Source organism: Oncorhynchus mykiss, chromosome 22 (assembly GCF_013265735.2).
Source record: "Oncorhynchus mykiss isolate Arlee chromosome 22, USDA_OmykA_1.1, whole genome shotgun sequence".
Lineage (NCBI taxonomy): Eukaryota > Metazoa > Chordata > Actinopteri > Salmoniformes > Salmonidae > Oncorhynchus > Oncorhynchus mykiss.
Window position 1 is genome coordinate 38,072,497 of NC_048586.1, and position 21,719 is coordinate 38,094,215.

General features: G+C 43.3%; 1 protein-coding gene across 1 annotated transcript in view; it reads left to right on the forward strand.

Annotated features, from left to right (window-relative positions):
* The first annotated feature begins 7,310 nt into the window (after positions 1-7,310).
* The window catches only part of LOC110501842 (inactive phospholipase C-like protein 1), a 133,385-nt gene continuing 118,976 nt past the window's right edge, over positions 7,311-21,719 (forward strand). Inside the window, exon 1 of the mRNA XM_036959268.1 lies at positions 7,311-8,369. Coding sequence (XP_036815163.1) covers positions 8,193-8,369 — 177 coding nt within the window. The 5' untranslated portion in view covers positions 7,311-8,192. The remainder of the gene's footprint in view (positions 8,370-21,719) is intronic.

A 21,719-nucleotide genomic window follows, 5' to 3' on the forward strand; every position in this document is an offset into this window, starting at 1 on the left:
TTGTTATTCACTGTGTATTTATTCCTCATGTAACTATTTTTATTTTTGTATCTTTAACTTTGCATTGTTGTAAAAGGACCAGTAAGTACGCATTTAACAAATAAAAATGTATTTGATTTATAATGTTGAGTCTGTGTTTTAATTTGGTGTTTGATTGTGTGTGTGCGTGCGTGTGCGAAAGCATTAGTCTGAACCTGCTGTCTACGAAGCATGTGACAAATACGATTTGATTTGTAATGTTGTGTCTGTGTGTTAATATGGTGTTTGTGTGTGACAGAAGGACATTTATTTATTTATTTAACCAGGTAGGCAAGTTGAGAACAAGTTCTCATTTACAACTGCCACCTGGCCAAGATAAAGCAAAGCAGTTCGACACATACAACGACACAGAGTTACACATGGAGTAAAACAAACATACAGTCAATAATACAGTAGACACATCTATATACAGCCAATAATACAGTATAAACAAGTCTATATACAATGTGAGCAAATTAGGTCAGATAAGGGAGGTAAAGGCAAAAAAAAGGCCATGGTGGCAAAGTAAATACAATACAGCAAGTAAAACACTGGAATGGTAGATTTGCAGTGGAAGAATGTGCAAAGTAGAAATAAAAATAATGGGGTGCAAAGGAGCAAAATAAATAAATAAATAAAATAAATACAGTAGGGAAAGAGGTAGTTGTTTGGGCTAAATTATAGATGGGCTATGTACAGGTGCAGTAATCTGTGAGCTGCTCTGACAGTTGGTGCTTAAAGCTAGTGAGGGAGATAAGTGTTTCCAGTTTCAGAGATTTTTGTAGTTCATTCCAGTAATTGGCAGCAGAGAACTGGAAGGAGAGGCGGCCAAAGAAAGAATTGGTTTTGGGGGTGACTAGAGAGATATACCTGCTGGAGCGTGTGCTACTGGTGGGAGATGCTATGGTGACCAGCGAGCTGAGATAAGGGGGGACTTTACCTAGCAGGGTCTTGCATGCAGGTGTGTCGGTGTGTGTGTGTACGTGTAAGTGTGACAGAGGGAAACCATGTTGTTGTCTTTCAAGGGAAACATGGGTTACTTGTTGGATTATGTTGCCACCTAGTGTCCGACAATGTTATAACTCACAGTTTGAGGAAGTAGTCATGAATGCGATTTACGTACACTGAGTGTACAAAACATTATGAACACCTGCGTTTTCCATGACATAGACTGACCAGATGAATCCAGGGGAAAGATATGATCCCTTATTGATTTAACTTATAAATCCACTTCAAGCAGTATAGATGAAGGGGAGGAGACAGGATAAATAAGAATTTTTAAGCATTGAGACAATTGAGACATGGATTGTGTATGTGTGCCATACAGAGGGTGAATGGGCAAGACAAAAGACTGAAGTGCATTTGAACAGGGAATGGTAGTAGGTGCCAGGTGCACCGGTTTGTGTCAAGAACTGCTGTGTTTTTCACGCTGAACTGTTTCCCTGTGTATCCAGAATGGTCGACTACCAAAAATTAAATCCAGCCAACTTGACACAACTGTTGGAAGCATTGGAGTCAACATGGGCCAGCATCTGGAATGCTTTTCGGGGGGGGGGGGGGGGGGGGGGGGTGCAACTCAATATTAGGAAGGTGTTCCTAATGTCTGGTATACTCAGTGTACTTAACACTATGGTGGTTGATCACAAGTCCATGTTCCAAATTAAACTTCTATGTGATTGTATCAAAAAAATGTCAGGATCCCAGTGCTATGCACTCTAACCCCATCCCAAACCTTAACCTTAACCCCATCCCAAACCTTAACCTTAACCCCATCCCAAACCTTAACCCTATCCCAAACCTTAACCCCATCCCAAACCTTAAGGTTAAGGTTTGGGATGGGGTTAAGGTTTGGGATGGGGTTAAGGTTAAGGTTTAGGATGGGGTTAAGGTTTAGGATGGGGTTAAGGTTTGGGATAGGGTTAAGGTTTGGGATGGGGTTAAGGTTTGGGATAGGGTTAACCCAAACCTTAACCCTATCCCAAACCTTAACCCCATCCCAAACCTTAACCCTATCCCAAACCTTAACCCCATCCTAAACCTTAACCCTATCCCAAACCTTAACCATATCCCAAACCTTAACCTTAACCCCATCCCAAACATTAATCCCTATCCCAAACATTAACCCTATCCCAAACCTTAACCTTAACCCTATCCCAAACCTTAACCCCATCCCAAACCTTAACCCCATCCCAAACCTTAAAACCCCATCCCAAACCTTAACCCCATCCTAAACCTTAACCCTATCCCAAACCTTAACCATATCCCAAACCTTAACCTTAACCCCATCCCAAACATGAATTCCTATCCCAAACCTTAACCCCATCCCAAACCTTAACCCCATCCCAAACCTTAACCCTATCCCAAACCTTAACCCCATCCTAAACCTTAACCCTATCCCAAACATTAACCCTATCCCAAACCTTAACCCCATCCCAAACATTAATTCCTATCCCAAACATTAACCCTATCCCAAACCTTAACCCCATCCCAAACCTTAACCCCATCCCAAACCTTATCCCCATCCAAAACCTTAACCCTATCCAAAACCTTAACCCCATCCCAAATCTTAACCCCATCCCAAACCTTAACCCCATCCCAAACCTTAGCCCCATCCCAAACCTTAACCCTATCCCAAACCTTAACCTTAACCCCATCCCAAACCTTAACCCTATCCCAAACCTTAACCCCATCCCAAACCTTAACCCCAAACCTTAACCCTTCCCTACTTTCACTAGGGTTAAGGTGATACCTCCGACAAATGTGGAATACTGAAGTGAGAACGTGAGATCTTGTTGCAGAGGAACAAAACATGAATCCTCCAGAATATAGGCCACATTAGGCCTAAAAATAATGTATATCTGTGGTTAAGAATGAATGGGGGGAAAAACTGAGGCTTTTGTGGGAGAAACACATTCTGTACTACATGCAGGCATTAGAGTATAGTGAGTGGTTTGGAGAGCAGGTCTTCACGCCCTAGCACAGAATGGGTCAGAGAGATAGAAAGCGAAAGAGACGAGAGGGAGATGGAGTGAATAACAGAGGGACATCTTTCCTCCACTCCCTATTACAGTAAGAGAGTAGGAGGAGGAGGATGGAAAGAGCTATGGGAGAAATATAACAAGGTGATAGAGATATAAGGCAGGAAGTAGAGAAACAGCAGTCATCAGTTATAGCCTCCTGCTTGCTATGGACCCAATGACCTTACACATTTCAACACCTGCAGTACAGCCAGAAACTCCGCAAGACACTGCAGTACAGCCATGCACACAGATCCACACACTCACTCACGCACCTGCCCTGTCTCATGCACATACACACACACATGCACATACATACACACATACACACATACGTGTGTGTGCACGCACATAAACAGAAATGCAATAGGGGTGAAGGAGAGGTCCATTTTTAGAGCAGTGAATTATTATTTTTTTTACTGTCCTCCTGACATTGAAAGATTTATACTGTTTTGAACAAGCATCTGCTAATGCCAAAATAGAATCAGGTAGCAGAACGAAACTCTTTCAATTGTGATTAATAACCTGGTTAATCTGAATAATCTGGGTTTACAGTAACAATCCTTCAAACTGCTGATCCTCTTAAACACCAGTAGGATCTGTCTATCAATAAGTAGGATCTGTCTATCAATAGGTTTGCATCTCACTCTTTACTCCATCCATAGATTACTCACATGATATCAAAGCGCCACTGAGGAGCCATCAAATATACACAAAGCACACAATCATATTTGTTTGTTTGTTTTCCTTTCATGTGGTGACTATACCAAATGGCTTTATGTTAAAAAAAAAAAAAAGTGTTTTAAAAATCCAATAAAACATTCACAATCATCTCAATAACTAATATTCAGAAGTTATCAAGTTACAAAAAGTGTGTGTACGTGTTGTTTAGCATTTATAAATATACAGTACTGAAATATAATATTTGTTTAACATGTTTGTATAAAGCCATTTGAATTGGCACGTGTGATATTGAATATCCAACTCTGGAATTTGCCCTAGCAGTGACAGTGATGGAAAACACCAGGACTGGCCACCCAGAAGAGAATATTTTTTTGTTGGCTGTCTTTGCCAAAACTCTCCGTTGAGTGTTCTCAGTCCTCCAAAATTACTCATGGCAACAAGAGAATGTTAAATAAACGTTTCCAAAATGTGGCTCTAACAGAATTGTCTGATTAGAACAAAGGGCCTTGGCCCTTACCAAAAGGAGTGTACTACATAGATAACAGGGTATTATTTGGGATGCAGCCATAGTCTACTACAGAGAAGTTAAGAGTATGAATAAATGAGTGTGTTAACAATATGTGACTGTATCTACTCAAATCTAGGCCTAGGTGTTTTAGTTATAAAGTGTTTATGTTTGTCTAGAACAGTGTGCACATCTCTGTTGGAGTGAGACACATGTAAGTGTATATTAGTGGTGTGTGTATATTAGCGGTGTGTGCGTATGTGTATATTAGGGGTGTGTGTGGGTATATTAGTGGTGTGTGTGTGTGCATGTGTATTTACGTGGTGTATGTGTATATTAGTGGCGTGTGTGTGCGTGTGTGTGTCGTCAGTCATGGGGCAGAGTGTGTTCAGGGTGAACTGTTCCTTGGCACCAGGGGCGCAACTGTCACTGGGGACAGGGGACATGTCTCCCCACATTCTGAAATTGTATTTTTGCTCCCCCCCAGTTTTATCATTGGAATGTGATATAAAACGAGGCAACAGTGTGCTTTAGGACCATGCGGACGCCTCCGAGAGGGCATGTAGGCTGTTTGTATTTATGAGTATTTATCCGACTGGATACATTTTTTTATAATAATAATGATGCCCCCCCCCACCCCCCCACCTCTAAAACCAAAGTTGCGCCCCTGCTTGGCACCAACAAGTCTTTTTCAAGGCCTGATGAGGGAGACAGCAGACCAATTCACAGGCCCAGGCTGGCCATCCACACACACACACACAACCACACCACTAATACACACACACACACACACACACACACACACACACAGCACTGAGCCTCCAGAATACTCATCTCTATCTCTTCTTTAACACCAGCATGACACATTACATGAAGGCACCAGTTTCACCATGGCTAGGCTATACAGAGAGTTGAATGTCAGTTGGACTTCTCTCAGTGCCCTCTGAAGCAATTCAATCTCTCTAACTTCATGGTGTCATCGGTGCCTTAGGGACCTGTAATATTCGCAATGTAAAATGAATGGAATTAAGGTAACATATTATAAGAATATATATTAATATAAGCACTATTTGGTTTTTCACACCGAAAAACATGTGCAATATCTTGTGTATATTGGTTTGACCCGTAAGGAGAGATGATAGACCTATGGAAAATAGTCCATATTTTTCCTCCAATGAATGGATTTCAGTCAAAAAGCCAACCACAACAAGAACGTCTATTTTCCAAGAATGGTCTCGTTCACTTGCAGTGTTTATGAAGCGTGGATATTAGCAGCGAGTTGCAAGGGGTGGACTCGAGCGCTAATTACCCGAACGGCCTACATGCATGCCATAGCGCGCCCACGTGCCACATCTCAACTCCTGGCTAGACAATTTCAGTTGTTGCGAACACCTGCAATAAAGAATGAGAGGCAAGTGAGCTTTTAACGAACTCACACCTACCTGCAAACTATTCCACCTCAACGAAAGGGACACATGAACTTTTGTTCAAGTCAATAGGAGAGACCAATTGATGGGCATATACTTCTTCAATCTATGGAGGTGCTCAGTTCAATCATAACTCTCCATTTAAAATACAAAGACTACAAATATGCCTAAATGACTGTAGCCTATATACACTGAACAAAGATATAAACGCAACATGTAAAGTGTTTGTTTCTGATTCATGAGCTGAAATAAAAGATCCCAGAAATGTTCCATACTCACAAAAAGCTGATTTCTCTCAAATGTTTATGCACACATTTGTTTACATCCCTGTTAGTGAGCATTTTGTCCTTTGCCAAGATAATCCATCCACCTGACAGATGTGGCATATCAAGAAGCTGATTAAACAGCATGATCATTACACAGGTGAACCTTGGTCTGGGGACAATTAAAGGCCACTCTAAAATGTGCAGTTTTGTCTTGTATTTTCTATTTTTATTGGTTGGCTTTAGGCTTATATATTTGACTTGGTTGAGATGGAAGTTAAAGGCCTACTGCTGCATTGGCCTATAAGCTATCTCTGAGTTCGATGCTCTCATTTCTTTAGCCGAAAATGGATCACAGTGTATCAATGTGTCCATATGGCAGAGGCTGGTGTTCTCCATTAGTTGAATTTAAATGTTTTTTTTAAATGATTAAGCAGGTGACATTGATTTTAAGAAACAAAAACGTTATTATTAAAATGAAACTGTTCCATGAAAATGCGCATTGGCTATGAAAATAATGATAACTGGCACTCAGATCGGTAGAAATGCTAGGATAAATTGTGAGCTTACCCAAACTTGAAACTCACCTGCTGCCTATGGTCAGCTCAGGGCCTGTTCTAGACTTTTTGGGGCCCTTAGCAAGAGTTTTTCAGTTTTAAAGTTAATTTCCTGCAAGTCTAGGGGGCCCCTATTGATTTATGCCATGTTAATATGATATCTGAGTGAGAATGACTAACAAATCAATGGGGGCCCCCTGGAGGCCAGGGCCCCTGGGCACATGCCCTGTGTGTCTGATTGGTATTTGTCCATGATTGTTACAAGTTTAGATTGCTGTCTAGACTAACTACCAATCTAAAAATAGTTAGCTGAAATGGCTGATTAAGTGACTGTCAGTGACTGACATAACAAGAGAAAAACTCCTGATGCGCAACCATTTCGAAATTGCACCTGTATCCTATTCTTGCAGCTGTATCCTACTATTCTTACTCTCAATAGGTAGTTAAGACCTGACTGAGTTCCTTTTTTGGGGGGTCGGACCCCTTAGTGACCAGGGGGGCAGGAGCCCCTGGAAAAACCCTTAGCCCCCATTGGAATGAAAATCAAATGCCCATGCAACTGATTCGTTCTGGCGCCAGCCTGTGAATGTGTCCTTCTCTAGTGAGTCCCTCCTGCCTTTCCTTGGGGTCCGCTGACCCTAGCCCTCTCCTCGCGACCAGAACATGTGGTACGCTTCCAAAATGAGGCATTCCAGAGCCAGCGACATCTGACTCCACCCATCCAGCTTTGTTTTGTCAACTGCGTGCGTTTTGGAGCTACGAGTGCCAAATACCCATGTGTATTGGTTGCTTGGCGCGTCAATTATGATTTATAGAATAAGTGGGAGGAGCAACGCCAGAGAGAGGTGGGGAGGACTAGAGGCGGCGCAGCTGTCAGTTGTGTTCGTCCTTCTCGTCAAAATCTGTTGCAGACTCGACTAAAGTGTTTACCAGCTCAGTGTACTTTGAGAGCTTAACCAATGTACGGACCTATGGGAGATACATCTTGTTCTCCCCATAACAACATATCACAGCGTAAAGTTGACTGCCTTGCACTTTGGTAACTGTTGGATGGTAAGGTAGACTGAGTTGGCTTCTTTGAGCAGGAAGGTTAGGCTACCCTGGAAGACTACACCTAAATACGTGTGTTGTTTTAAGGATTTTTATGCGAAGTTTCTTCTTCCCAATGTTAATCTATCATTGAGTGTGAGGTAGCATCGCTGGAAGCATACAGGACTGCTGCCAATCTGTGAGGTTGGGACTTGTTGCGTGAAAAACACATCCCCCGGGAATAGTGTTTTCGGGTAAACCCCGTTTTTAAAACCAATTTGCATTCAAGTCGGTGCGTGTCCGTGGTGTTTTGATTTCACAACAGGGCAGATTTTCGAGTGTCTGTGGTGGGTGTTCCCCAATCCTCTAATTCTAGTCCTGACAGTATACAAGTCAGGTCGACTTTGTGGAGACTGGAGAGCGAACATGAGACTGGATGTGATGGACCTTAGGCGTGATTAAAGAAATTGAAGTAATTACCTAGGTCTACCCAACTGCCTGACCGGAGCGGCTCTAATGGTCTAACGGAACAGCCCTCGCCAGATGTGCGCTGGAGTCCAGTTCCGTGGTTCATATTTTTGGAAAGGCGCAGCAGACCCCTCCATAGCCTACCCGTGCACTTATATGTAAATAAATGGCACCCATAATACGTCGAATTTAGTGATTTCCTATAGCCTGTAACTGCTGAGAAGATGTCGGAGCAAGAGCGCTATGGGGACGGACTGTGCGACGATGGAGCTCCGGAGATCATCCCGCCGAGAGCGTCCAGGACGGGAAGGCGGAGCGGAGTCATCCTCCCTGGCCAGGACAACGATACCATCGTCCTGGAGGCAGTGAGGGCAGCCCCACGCAGGAGCAGCATCATCAAGGTAAGATATATGAGTTACTTAAAGGGATGGTTGAGGCTACATGTAATGATAACACTGGCAAAATCTATCTGAACGATTTAGGTTAACAGATCTGTTTCACACAATCACCTGCTTTTACCTGAGCCATTTATTTACCTTAGTTCACCCGCATAAAATAGCCAGGCTTCAAATTAAAAAGCCATCGGCTAACGCAGTAGTTCCCCACCTATTTTGGTTACTGTACACCAACTGAATTTCGTTCTGCCTGGAGTACCCCTGAAGTATCCCCTCGTGCATTTTACCAGTAGGCATATGGTCTCATGAGTCTTCTCAAGTATCCCCTGTGGATTGGCCAAGTACCCCCAGGGGTTATATTACTCCTGGTCGGGAACCACCGGGCTAATATAATAGCACTGGAGCTTTCCATTGCACTGTTCATAATGTGTATTCATCCACTTAAAATGTCTCTGCAACAGACACTAGACATGGAGCCGCCGGATAAAGGACGGTGGGTAATGAATAGAAGTAGGATAGGCTACAGTGGGTTGTGATTACATTAGCGTGTGAACATGAACAAGCACCAGACAAATGCCAATACTCTTTAGAGACTGTCTCAATTTGGGTCTCTGACATATTAATTCCTCACACTGCACAGCAAAATCAGTTGTGTACATTTAACTCTGAAAGTGTGTTTTCAGTGAACATATGAGTCCCACTGAACTGGTGATAAAATAACACTTTGGAGATTGTTAAAGATTTAACTCTGTTGCGGTGTTCCCCATTCAACATTTAAAGTGTTCAAATGAACTTAACTGTGGTGTTTGCCAGTGGTGTAAAAATATTTTAAAGTACTACTTAAGTAGTTTTTTGGGATATCTGTACTTTACTTTACTATTGATGTTTTTGTCAACTTTTACTAAACTACATTCCTAAAGAAAATAATATAATTTTTACTCCATACATTTTCCCTGACACCCAAAATACTTGTTACATTTTGACAGGAAAATAGTCCAATTCACACACTTATCAAGATAACATCCCTGGTCCTCCCTACTGCCTCTCATCTGAAGGACTCACTAAACACCTACTTCGTTTGTAAATTATGTCTGAGTGTTGGAGTATGTCTCTGGCTAGCTGGCAATTTAAAAATGCTGAATATAAGGAATTTGAAATGGTTTATATTGTTACTTTTGATACTTAAGTCAATTTGAGTAATTCCATTTACTTTTGATACTTAAGTATATTTAAAACCAAATACTTTTAGACTTTTACTCAAGTTGTTTGTGTGGATGACAATCTTATTGAGGACTTTGAAGAACTGTTTCTCATTTTCGAGGAGAGAAACTTGCAGGGCGCCATGGTTAGGCTATAATGGTGTTCTGAAACTGAAATGATGTCAGCCTTTTGGTCTCAGTTCGTTTGGATATATCTTGTAGGCAACAGCAGGTGCCACTCGTGGTATCGTTTTGATTTTAACTGTCACGCAATGCATTTTTTTCTGCAATGAATTTGCCAAAGAATGTAGGCTACACATTGAGTGAACAACCTGTGACGCCCGCCCGCACCTACTCCTGACAACAGCGCACATTCCACGCGCCGAGTGATCTCAATTCAGGCCCACACAGAGCATCACACATGTGTATTCACATGCCAAACCTGTGCCTAACCTGTACCATTATGCTCACTTTATTTCCATTTCATAATGGAATTATGATTAACCTGAATATGCCAAAAACACACCCTCTTAGAAGTTGTCTTCCAAAAGAAGCTCTCACCAGCACAGATTTAAATTCCAATATCTGATCATCAACAATGTTTGAATAGTTGTCAACTTAGATAACCTGTTTATAAAACAATACCAATTCAGAGCATCCAATGAAGAATGATCCTGCACTCTACAGTGAGGGGAAAAAAGTATTTGATCCCCTGCTGATTTTGTACGTTTACCCACTGACAAAGAAATGATCAGTCTATAATTTTAATGGTAGGTTTATTTGAACAGTGAGACAGAATAACAACAAAAACATCCAGAAAAACGCATGTCAAAAATTTAATAAATTGATTTGCATTTTAATGAGGGAAATAAGTAATTGACCCCTCTGCAAAACATGACTTAGTACTTGGTGGCAAAACCCACATTTCTTGTAGTTAGCCACCACGTTTGCACACATCTCAGGAGGGATTTTGTCCCACTCCTCTTTGCAGATCTTCTCCAAGTCATTAAGGTTTCGAGGCTGACGTTTGGCAACTCGAACCTTCAGCTCCCTTCACAGATTTTCTATGGGATTAAGGTCTGGAGACTGGTTAGGCTACTCCAGGACCTTAATGTGCTTCTTCTTGAGCCACTCCTTTGTTGCCTTGGCCGTGTGTCTTGGGTCATTGTCATGCTGGAATACCCATCCACGACCCATTTTCAATGCCCTGGCTGAGGGAAGGAGGTTCTCACCCAAGATTTGACGGTACATCGCCCCGTCCATCGTCCCTTTGATGCGGTGAAGTTGTCCTGTCCCCTTAGCAGAAAAACACCCCCAAAGCATAATGTTTCCAGCTCCATGTTTGATGTTGGGGATGGTGTTCTTGGGGTCATAGGCAGCATTCCTCCTCCTCCAAACATGTTGAGTTGATGCCAAAGAGCTCCATTTTGGTCTCATCTGACCACAACACTTTCACCCAGTTGTCCTTTGAATCATTCATATGTTCATTGGCAAACATCAGACGGGCATGTATATGTGCTTTCTTGAGCAGGGGGACCTTGCTGGCGCTGCAGGATTTCAGTCCTTCACGGCGTAGTGTGTTACCAATTGTTTTCTTGGTGACTATGGTCCCAGCTGCCTTGAGATCATTGACAAGATCCTCCCGTGCAGTTCTGGGGTGATTCCTCACCGTTCTCATGGTCATTGCAACTCCACGAGGTGAGATCTTGCATGGAGCCCCAGGCCGAGGGAGATTGACAGTTCTTTTGTGCTTCTTCCATTTGTGAATAATCGCACCAACTGTTGTCACCTTCTCATCAAGCTGCTTGGCGATGGTCTTGTAGCCCATTCCAGCCTTGTGTAGGTCTACAATCTTGTCCCTGACATCCTTGGAGAGCTCTTTGGTCTTGGTCATGGTGGAGGGTTTGGAATCTGATTGATTGATTGCTTATGTGGACAGGTGTCTTTTAAACAGGTAACGAGCTGAGATTAGGAGCACACTCTTAAAGGGGGTGCTCCTAATTTCAGTTTGTTACCTGTATAAAAGACACCTGGGAGCCAGAAATCTTTCTGATTGAGAGGGGGTCAAATACTTGTTTCCCTCATTAAAATGCAAATAAATGTACAACACTTTTGACATGCGTTTTTCTGGATTTTTTTATTGTTATTCTGTCTCACTGTTCAAATGAACTTACCATTCAAATTATAGACTGATCATTTCTTTGTCAGTGGGCAAACGTACAAAATCAGCAGGGGATCAAATACTTTATTCCCTCACTGTATCAATGAGCTCAGTTCGTGTCTGCATCCAGGATGGACTGTGGTCAAATATGGTCTACAGTATATACTGACAAGATACCTGGAGTCTTCGCTATAAAAATGGAAGTAAAAGTTTGTCGGGAACATTCTAGCTGTCGGGAAAGTCTGGAACATTCTAGCTGAATAAGAGCGGGCAGATACGCATGTGAACAACAAAAAAATCAGCTTCCTCTGCTTCACGCTTTATTTTCAAGCTGACATATTTTGGGGCGTAGTCAGCCGTCTCGCTTTGCCTCTTCCTCTCTGCTGTGGTTGACCCTGTGGTTGACAACTGACCAGCAGCTACAAGCCAGTCTAGGGTGACATCATAGCTTTCCATGGTCGCTAGCGGTGATATGATGTCAGTTGACTTTACCAGAGGAGGATCATGTTATTGATAGATCAATGTTAAAGACGTCCTCCAGCGATACTATAAATTAGGTAAAAGACACATGTGTGGAGCAAGATAGTGTTTTTTTTTTTTTTTACTTCAAGGAGTTGGTCTGGTGGTCAGATGGGACGTCATCAGCCTCCCCCCTAGCTTGAGGAGCAATAGAGAACAGAAGGGGCAAGGCCCCCTCCCACCACCCCACCCCTTGTGCCATGTTATGTCATACCGGGACCACCTATTGAGATGTGCCTTTTGTTAAATAAATCAGATGTTGAATGAGGTGACAAGGAGACTGGAGGAGGACTGTAAATAGATGTCCACCCTTAGAGGACATCTATGGAGGCTCCATACTCCTGTGTGTGTGTGTACTCCCAGCTGAGAGGCTCTGATGTGGTGATTGTGTTAACTGAGCCCTCTCTCTGTCCTAGTAGCAGGAAGTGTCACGGGTGATGCAAAGATAGAGGAATGTCAGTGACAGACACGGAGGGACGGGAACAGAGGGAGGGGGAGAGAGGGAGGGATGGAAGGGAGGGAGGATAGAGGGATGAATGCAGAGGAGCACAGAGGAAGGACAAGGATGGAGACTGAGGGAGAAAGAGATTAGACAGGGGGCTTGTGACTTGGCCCAGCCTCATGATGGCAGTGCTCATATTAGGTCCCATGTGTGAGTAACTGTGTCCTCCTCAACCAAAGATGCCCAGACAGAGAAACCCTGATAGGAACCTGGCTAATCAACAGGACTTTGTTGTTAAGGGAAACCGATGGAGACCCACCCCTCAGAAATGAAGGGAAGGACGAGGTTGGCGGTGCCCATCTCTGAACATCCCCCTCTGGCTCTGAACAACACTGATTGATGCATCGCCTCTGCTTGTCAAGTCTGTACATAGGAAGTTTTTTTTGAGTCATTGTCTCACTGTAAATGATAAAAAGAACAACACAAGTCATTCAGTCACACGATCAGACATTAGATGCCCAGACCAGAAAGTTACACGGGTCACCCGGTGTCTCTGTCTGCCATTCCACTAATACCCATTAAAGTCCATGGGCCAGACCCTGAAATTCAGGCTCACTTGGGTGACGATGTCTCATAGTGATTTTCTTGAAGGTTTATGTTCCCAGAGTTGGAAAATGTGTGATATCAGTGCAGCAATGGGAGATTCCTCTACATTATTACTCTTTATTTCATCCCTCCATCACATCCATTTTACCCATAGGGATTTTACCTTATAGAATAAGGTATCAGCTTAAATTAAAATGATCACACACACATACATTCTCACATCAGATTTAAACCAGTCAGTCCATCATACATTAATCAACATAGAGGACATCAATACATTCACTCACAACCGGCCGCTGTCCCAACTGCACTGGAAAGATACGTACATATACTTATACAATTTACTTTGCATTTAGTAGACCAACAGCACAAGCAACAAATGTAATGTTTGAAAACGTTCTTCTTGGCCTTGGGCATTCTGAAGCACCGGCCATAGGGAAGCCTCTCCAACTGAGGGTGTAGAGGGTGGGAGGGGTCTCCAACTGAGGGTGTAGAGGGTGGGAGGGGTCTCCAACTGAGGGTGTAGAGGGTGGGAGGGGTCTCCAACTGAGGGTGTAGAGGGGTCGCCAACAACAGCCAGTGCCTTCGTTTTGGTTGCCTTGTGTAACAGACTGGGCAAATGTGCCTGCGATCGACCAATTACTTTCCTGGCTATGTTTACTATTCTGTTCAGTTTGCTTTTGCACCTCACGCTCAGATTACCAGACGGTCATATTGAACGTGAGGATGCTCTCCACCAAGCTGCTGTACACCCTCTCCAGAACACCCTGGCTGACCCCAAACCCCTTCATTTTCCTCATTAAAAACAGGCGTTGGCTTGCTTTAAAAAAAATACATTCTTCATTCTCTGTAAAACTCAGTTTGTTATCAATTTGTGTGCCTAGGTATTTGAAACACTCAACCACCTCCACTGGTTGGTTGTTCAGAGAGAGTGTTTGGGACCTTGGCAAGTTGTTGCCATTGATGATCAGTTCCTTTTGTCTTTTCCACATTGATGTGGAAGGCACTTGACCGGCACCATTCTTGAAGGTTGTTTAAAATATCTGTCCCCATCTGATGTAGAATCTTTTTTTTTAAAGACTCCCACCAGAACCATGTCTTCAGCGGACGTGAAAAGGCTCACATTGTTTCCTTGGATCTTCATCTTGTTAGTGTAGATGGAGAACAACAACAGTGAAAGGACACACCCCTGGGGTGCCCCTGTGTTCAGGGCCAGTTCATCAGAGAGGGCCCCATTCACGAGGACCCTCTGTGGGCAGTCAGTTAATAATAAGTCCTTGATCCAACCTGCCAGGCCTCCGTTGACGTTCAGATCCAGTAGTTTCAGCAGTAAGTGTATTTGCATTGTATTGAAAGATGAACTAAAGTAAAATAAATGAAAGGTGTGCATATGATTTAGCATGTTGAAGGGGACTAGCCACCATGTTCATCAAGGTCAGGGTAGCATCCTCAATCCCTCTCTGTGCCTTATAGGCAAACTGGAATGGGTCCAGTTGATCTGCTATGGACAGTTCTTCAGTACTTTGCTCCGTAGTCCGTCTGGGCACGGCACTTTGTGTGGCTTAATATGTGACCAGCATGAGACCACCTCGTTATCTGGACACGAGAGGATTTGGGTCAAATCTTCCATAAAAACAGTTAAGGTCGTTTACAAAGGATGAACAGTCTGCAATTTTATTGTTCTCTTTTCTCTTCCCATCATTCATTGCATTAAGCCCATTGTTAACTCCCATGTTTGTCTTGGATTGGCTGGACAGAACCTCTGCTCCACTTTATCCTTTCAGTCCTTTTTATCTTTCCACATTTTTGACCTGAATTCATTTTCTTGCTCCTTTACAGCACCAGCATCTCCTTTACAGCTTCAGCATCTCCTTTACAGCTTCAGCATCTCCTTTACAGCACCAGCATCTCCTTTACAGCTTCAGCATCTCCTTTGCAGCTTCTGTATCTCCTTTACTGCACCAGCATCTCCTTTACAGCACCAGCATCTCCTTTACAGCACCAGCATCTCTTTCACAGCACCAGCATCTCCTTTACAGCACCAGCATCTCCTTTACAGCTTCAGCATCTCCTTTACAGCTTCAGCATCTCCTTTACAGCACCAGCATCTCCTTTACAGCACCAGCATCTCCTTTACAACACCAGCATCTCCTTTACAGCACCAGCATCTCCTTTACAGCACCAGCATCTCCTATACAGCAACAGCATCTCATTTACAGCTTCAGCATCTCATTTACAGCTTCAGCATCTCCTTTACAGATTCAGCATCTCCTTTCTGCAATGCAAACTTCTTTAAGTGAGGCACATTTTCAATGCCTTAGACACCCAGGGCTTGTTGTTGGGAAATACTCTGACAATTTCTGTGTTAATGACAGTATACTCACAAAACTGGATGTATGATGTAATGCTGTCTGTAAACTCTTGGGGATCCCTGCACAAGTCAAAGTACACCTCCCAGTCTGTGATGTCAAAGCAGTCCTTGAGCTCCTCCCTACTCTCCTCTGTCCGTACCTGAATGGATTTCTCTGCAGGTTTTCTGCATTTCACCTGCTGCTTGTATCTCGGGTAGGAGATGGATAACGTTACGATCTGATTTCCCGATGGGTGCTCCGGACACTGCCGTGTATGCGTCATCTCCGTTGCCATAACACTGGTCCAGGATGCGAGTTGGACAGGTGACGTACTGTTTGGATCAGCTGATCGGGAAAGCCAAGAGTGGGGTGGTGCTCGGAGAGGGAGAGCGCATTAAAATCCCCAAGAAAAAATACTGTCTGGTCAGTTGATCGTGAAAGCGCAGCATTGAAACAGTCTATAATCCTGTCAGCAGCTTCCTTATTGTTAGGTCCAGGCACATAGACCAGAATAATGCTAATCTGTCCAAACTCACTTGGTAGATTGAATGGCCTGAATGATACAATGAGAGTCTCATAGTCTCTGGTGCACATTTGTTCTATCACATTACACTGCGTGGCCAAAGTATTATCTACGAAGATACATAGCCCCTCGCCTATTGATTTATGTAATGTTGTTTAGTCTCCGTCTGCTCTAATAACAGTGTATCCATCAATGTCCACATCAATAACAGTGTATCAATCAATATCCTGTAATGTAATCCCAGCCCTCGTTCCCGCAGGAGGCCTTTTGCCTTCTGGTAGGCCGTCATTGTAAATAAGAATTTGTTCTTAACTGACTTGCCTAGTTAAAAATAAAGGTCAAATAAATACTGTCCTGCTTGAGCCACGTTTCTGTAAAGCAGATTGAATTACTTCTACTGTGAAAAACAATGTCAGTATACAACAAGTTATTGCTCACATATACCTTTTAATCATATATCACTGGAATGCTTACCTTCACAGCTATCCATCAGACACATTTTTGGAATGTTCAGATCAAGAGAACTTTGACCTTTTGACCTCTAGGGTACATTTCAGAATTACTTGTATAAATTGCAAAAAATACAAAAGGAAACCCGTATACAGTTTCAACTTTGTTAGACAAGTGGTTCTGAAAGGTCATGAAATTATCTTTCAAATGTATATACTATAACCAACTTTGAAAGCACCACCTACAACCATTGTTTCAAAATAGCACATATTGTGCAACTGTTGGAAGCTTAGCCATTGATTCCCATGTAGTGGGACACCTATGTGTTTGGATTGTAACTTCGGTGATGATGCGTCAAATTGCACACACACTGCTAGAACAGGGTTTTAAAAAGATTTGTAGATACAGGGCATTCACAGGATTCACACACTAACCCCACAGAAGTATTTTTCCAATATGGCCACCAAACAACTCAGTGGGATCTTATTGGATCAATTTTGCATGATCATACCTGTATGAAATATAATTGTAGTATTCCCAGTAATATCTTAAAATGTTCATGGTGATGTAGAATACACAACCACATGAGCCAGGTGTGCCAGATATATATACATTATTCACAGAATTGTTGTAAGAATGTGCCCAAAAACTTTCCCTAATGAAAAATATATGAACCCCTACAAAAAAATTGCCATTAATTATAATCCACATAATAATTCACATTTCCTGTTGCTGCAGGATTATATTCCTGCTGTAGCAAACTGGCTCAAATTAAGATCCTACATCTGTAGGATAACATGGAAAAAAAATATCCATGTTAAGTGTTTGAAGATGAAATATTACAATTAAGGATTGAAACATTTTCATAAACAATGATTCAGACAGTTTTTCCAACAATTCTGTGAAAAAATGTATATATCTGGCACACCTGGCTCATGTTTGTGTATTCTACATCACCATGAACATGTTAAGATAATATTGGGCACACTACAATTTCATACAGGTATGGTCATGCAAAATTGATCCATTAAGACCCCCACTGAGTTGGCTGGTGGCCATATTGGAAAAAGGATTCTGTGGGGTTTCATGCTTCTATCACAGAAGTTACAATCCCAAAACATAGCTGTCCCACTACATGGAAATCAATGGCTAAGCTTCCAACAGTTTAATGTCAGTTGCACAATATGGGCTATTTTGAAACAATAGTTGTAGGTGGTGCTTTTAAAGTTGGTTTAACTAAACTCAGGAAAAAAAAGAAACGTCCCTTTTTCAGGACCCCATCATCGGACTGAGCTTGTTGTCATTGCAGGCCATCTCAATGATGTGCGTTACAGGGAAGACATCCTCCTCCCTCATGTGATACCCTTCCTGCAGGCTCAGGAAGGGTATCACATACTGCTTGCAGGCCATACTGCTCGTTCTGTGCATGATTTCCTGCAAGACAGGAATGTAAGTTTTTCTGCCATGGCCAGCGAAGAGCCCGGATCTCAATCCCATTGAGCACATTTGGGACTTGTTGGATCGGAGGGTGAGGGCTAGGGCCTTTCCTCCCAGAAATGTCCAGGAACATGCAGGTGCCTTTGTGGAAGAGTCGGGTAACATCTCACAGCAAGAACTGGCAAATCTGGTGCAGTCCATGAGGAGGAGATGCACTGCAGTACTTAATGCAGCTGGTGGCCACACCAGATACTGAGTGTTACTTTTGCCCCCCCTCCTCCCTTTGTTCAGGGACACATTATTCAATTTCTGTTAGTCACATGTCTGGGGAACTTGTTTAGTTTATGTCTCAGTTGTTGAATCTTGTTATGTTCATACAAATATTTACACATGTTAAGTTGACTGAAAATAGGGTGGCGCAGTGGTTAAGGGCACCTGTGCCACCAGAGACTCTGGGTTCGCGCCCAGGCTCTGTCGCAACCGGCCGCGACCGGGAGGTTAGCAGTGCATGCTAACCAAGGTTGCCAGGTGCATGGTGTTTCCTCCGACACATTGGTGCGGCTGGCTTCCGGGTTGGATGCGCGCTGTGTTAAGAAGCAGTGCGGCTTGGTTGGGTTGTGTATCGGAGGACGCATGACTTTCGACCTTCGTCTCTCCCGAGCCCGTATGGGAGTTGTAGCGATGAGACAAGATGGTAGCTACTAACAATTGGATACCATGAAATGTTGGAGAAAAAGGGGGTAAAAATTAAAATAACATTTTTGAAAATATTTTTTTTACTGAAAATAAACGCAGCTGACAGTGAGAGAATGTTTCTTTTTTGCTGAGTTTATATATAATTTGAAAGGTAATTTCATGACCTTTCAGAGTCTTACAAAGCTGAGAACATATCAGGCTTTTCCTTTTTTAAGCAATGTATACAGGTCAATCTGATATGTACCCTAGAGGTCAAAGTTCTGTTGACCTGAACATTCTGAGAATGTGTCTGACAACGATGAGACAGAATATAGGGAAGAGGTCAGAGAACTGGACAACAACCTCTCCCTCAATGTGAGCAAGATAAAGGAGCTGATCGTGGACTACAGGAAAAGGCGGGCCGAACAGGTCCCCATTGACATCATCGGGGCTGTAGTGGAGAGGGTCGAGAGTTTCAAGTTCCACATCACCGACTATCTATCATGGTCCAAACACACAAAGACAGTTGTGAACACTCAGATCCTAAAAAAGTTTTACAGCTGCACCATCAAGAGCATCCTGCATAACCGCCTGGTATGACAATTGCTCGGCGTCTGACCACAAGGTGCTACAGAGGGTAGTGCGTACGGCCCAGTACATCACTGGGACCAAGCTTCCTGCCATCCAGGACCTACAGTTGAAGTCGGAAGTTTACATACACTTAGGTTGGAGTCATTAAAACTTGTTGTTCAACCACTTCACAAATGTATTTTTAACAAACTATAGTTTTGGCAAGTCTGTTAGGACATCTGCTTTGTGCATGACACAAGATTATTTTACTTCATCACAATTCCAGTGGGTCAGAAGTTTAAATACACTAAGTTGACTGTGCCTTTAAACAGTTTGGAAAATACCATTAAATTATGTCATGGCTAAAAAAAAATAGATGGCATCAAAATTATGTGGATATATTGAAGTAATATCTCAAGACATCATTCAGGAAGTTAAAGCTTGGTCGCAAATGGGTCTTCCAAATGGACAATGACCCCAAGCATACTTCCAAAGTTGTGGCAAAATGGCTTAAGGACAACAAAGTCAAGGTATTGGAGTGGCCATCACAAAGCTCTGTCCTCAATCCTATAGAACATTTGTGGGCTGAACTGAAAAAGCGTGTGCGAGCAAGGAGGCCTGAAAACCGGACTCAGTCACACCAGCTCTGTCAGGATGAGTGGGCCAAAATTCACCCAACTTATTGTGGGAAGCTTGTGGAAGGCTACCTGAAAACGTTTGACCCAAGTTAAACAATTTAAAGGCAATGCTACCAAATACTAATTGTGTGTATGTAAACTTCTTACCCACTGGGAATGTGATGAAAGAAATAAAAGCTGAAATATATCATTCTCTCTACTATTATTCTGACATTTCACATTCTTAAAATAAAGTGGTGATCCTAACTGACCTAAAACAGAGAATTGTTAATTGGATTTAAATGTCAGGAATTGTGAAAAACTGAGTTTAAATATTTTTGACTAATGTGTATGTAAACTTTCGACTTCAACTGTATATAATAGGCGGTGTCAGAGGAAAGCCCATAAAATTGTCAGAGACCAAGTCACCCAAGTCATAGACTGTTTTCTCTGCTACCGCACGGCAAGCGGTACCGGAGCGCCAAGTCTTGGACCAAAAGGCACCTTAACAGCTTCTACCCCCAAGCCATAAGACTGCTGAACAATTAGTCAAATGGCCACCGGACTATTTACATTGACTCCCTCCCCTCCATTTGTTTTGTACACTGCTGCTACTTGCTGTTTATTATCTATGCACAGTCACTTCACCCCTACCTACATTTTCCAATGACCTCTATCCTGTACCCCCGCACACTGACTCGGTACCGGTACCCCCTGTATATAGCCTCCACACTGACTCGGTACCGGTACCCCCTGTATATAGTCTCCACACTGACACGGTACCCCCTGTATATAGCCTCCACACCGACTCGGTAACCCCTGTATATAGCCTCCACACTGACTCGGTAACCCCTGTATATAGCCTCCACACTGACTCGGTAACCCCTGTATATAGCCTCCACACTGACTCGGTACCGGTACCCCCTGTATATAGCCTCCACACTGACTCGGTAACCCCTGTATATAGCCTCCACACCGACTCGGTAACCCCTGTATATAGCCTCCACACTGACTCGGTAACCCCTGTATATAGCCTCCACACTGACTCGGTAACCCCTGTATATAGCCTCCACACTGACTCGGTACCGGTACCCCCTGTATATAGCCTCCACACTGACTCGGTAACCCCTGTATATAGCCTCCACACTGACTCGGTAACCCCTGTATATAGCCTCCACACTGACTCGGTACCGGTACCCCCTGTATATAGCCTCCACACTGACTCGGTAACCCCTGTATATAGCCTCCACACCGACTCGGTAACCCCTGTATATAGCCTCCACACTGACTCGGTAACCCCTGTATATAGTCTCCACACTGACACGGTACCCCCTGTATATAGCCTCCACACTGACTCGGTAACCCCTGTATATAGCCTCCACACTGACTCGGTAACCCCTGTATATAGCCTCCACACTGACTCGGTAACCCCTATATATAGCCTCCACACTGACTCGGTAACCCCTGTATATAGCCTCCACACTGACTCGGTAACCCCTGTATATAGTCTCCACACTGACACGGTACCCCCTGTATATAGCCTCCACACTGACTCGGTAACCCCTGTATATAGCCTCCACACTGACTCGGTAACCCCTGTATATAGCCTCCACACTGACTCGGTAACCCCTATATATAGCCTCCACACTGACTCGGTAACCCCTGTATATAGCCTCCACACTGACTCGGTAACCCCTATATATAGCCTCCACACTGACACGGTAACCCCTGTATATAGCCTCCACACTGACTCGGTAACCCCTGTATATAGCCTCCACACTGACTCGGTAACCCCTGTATATAGCC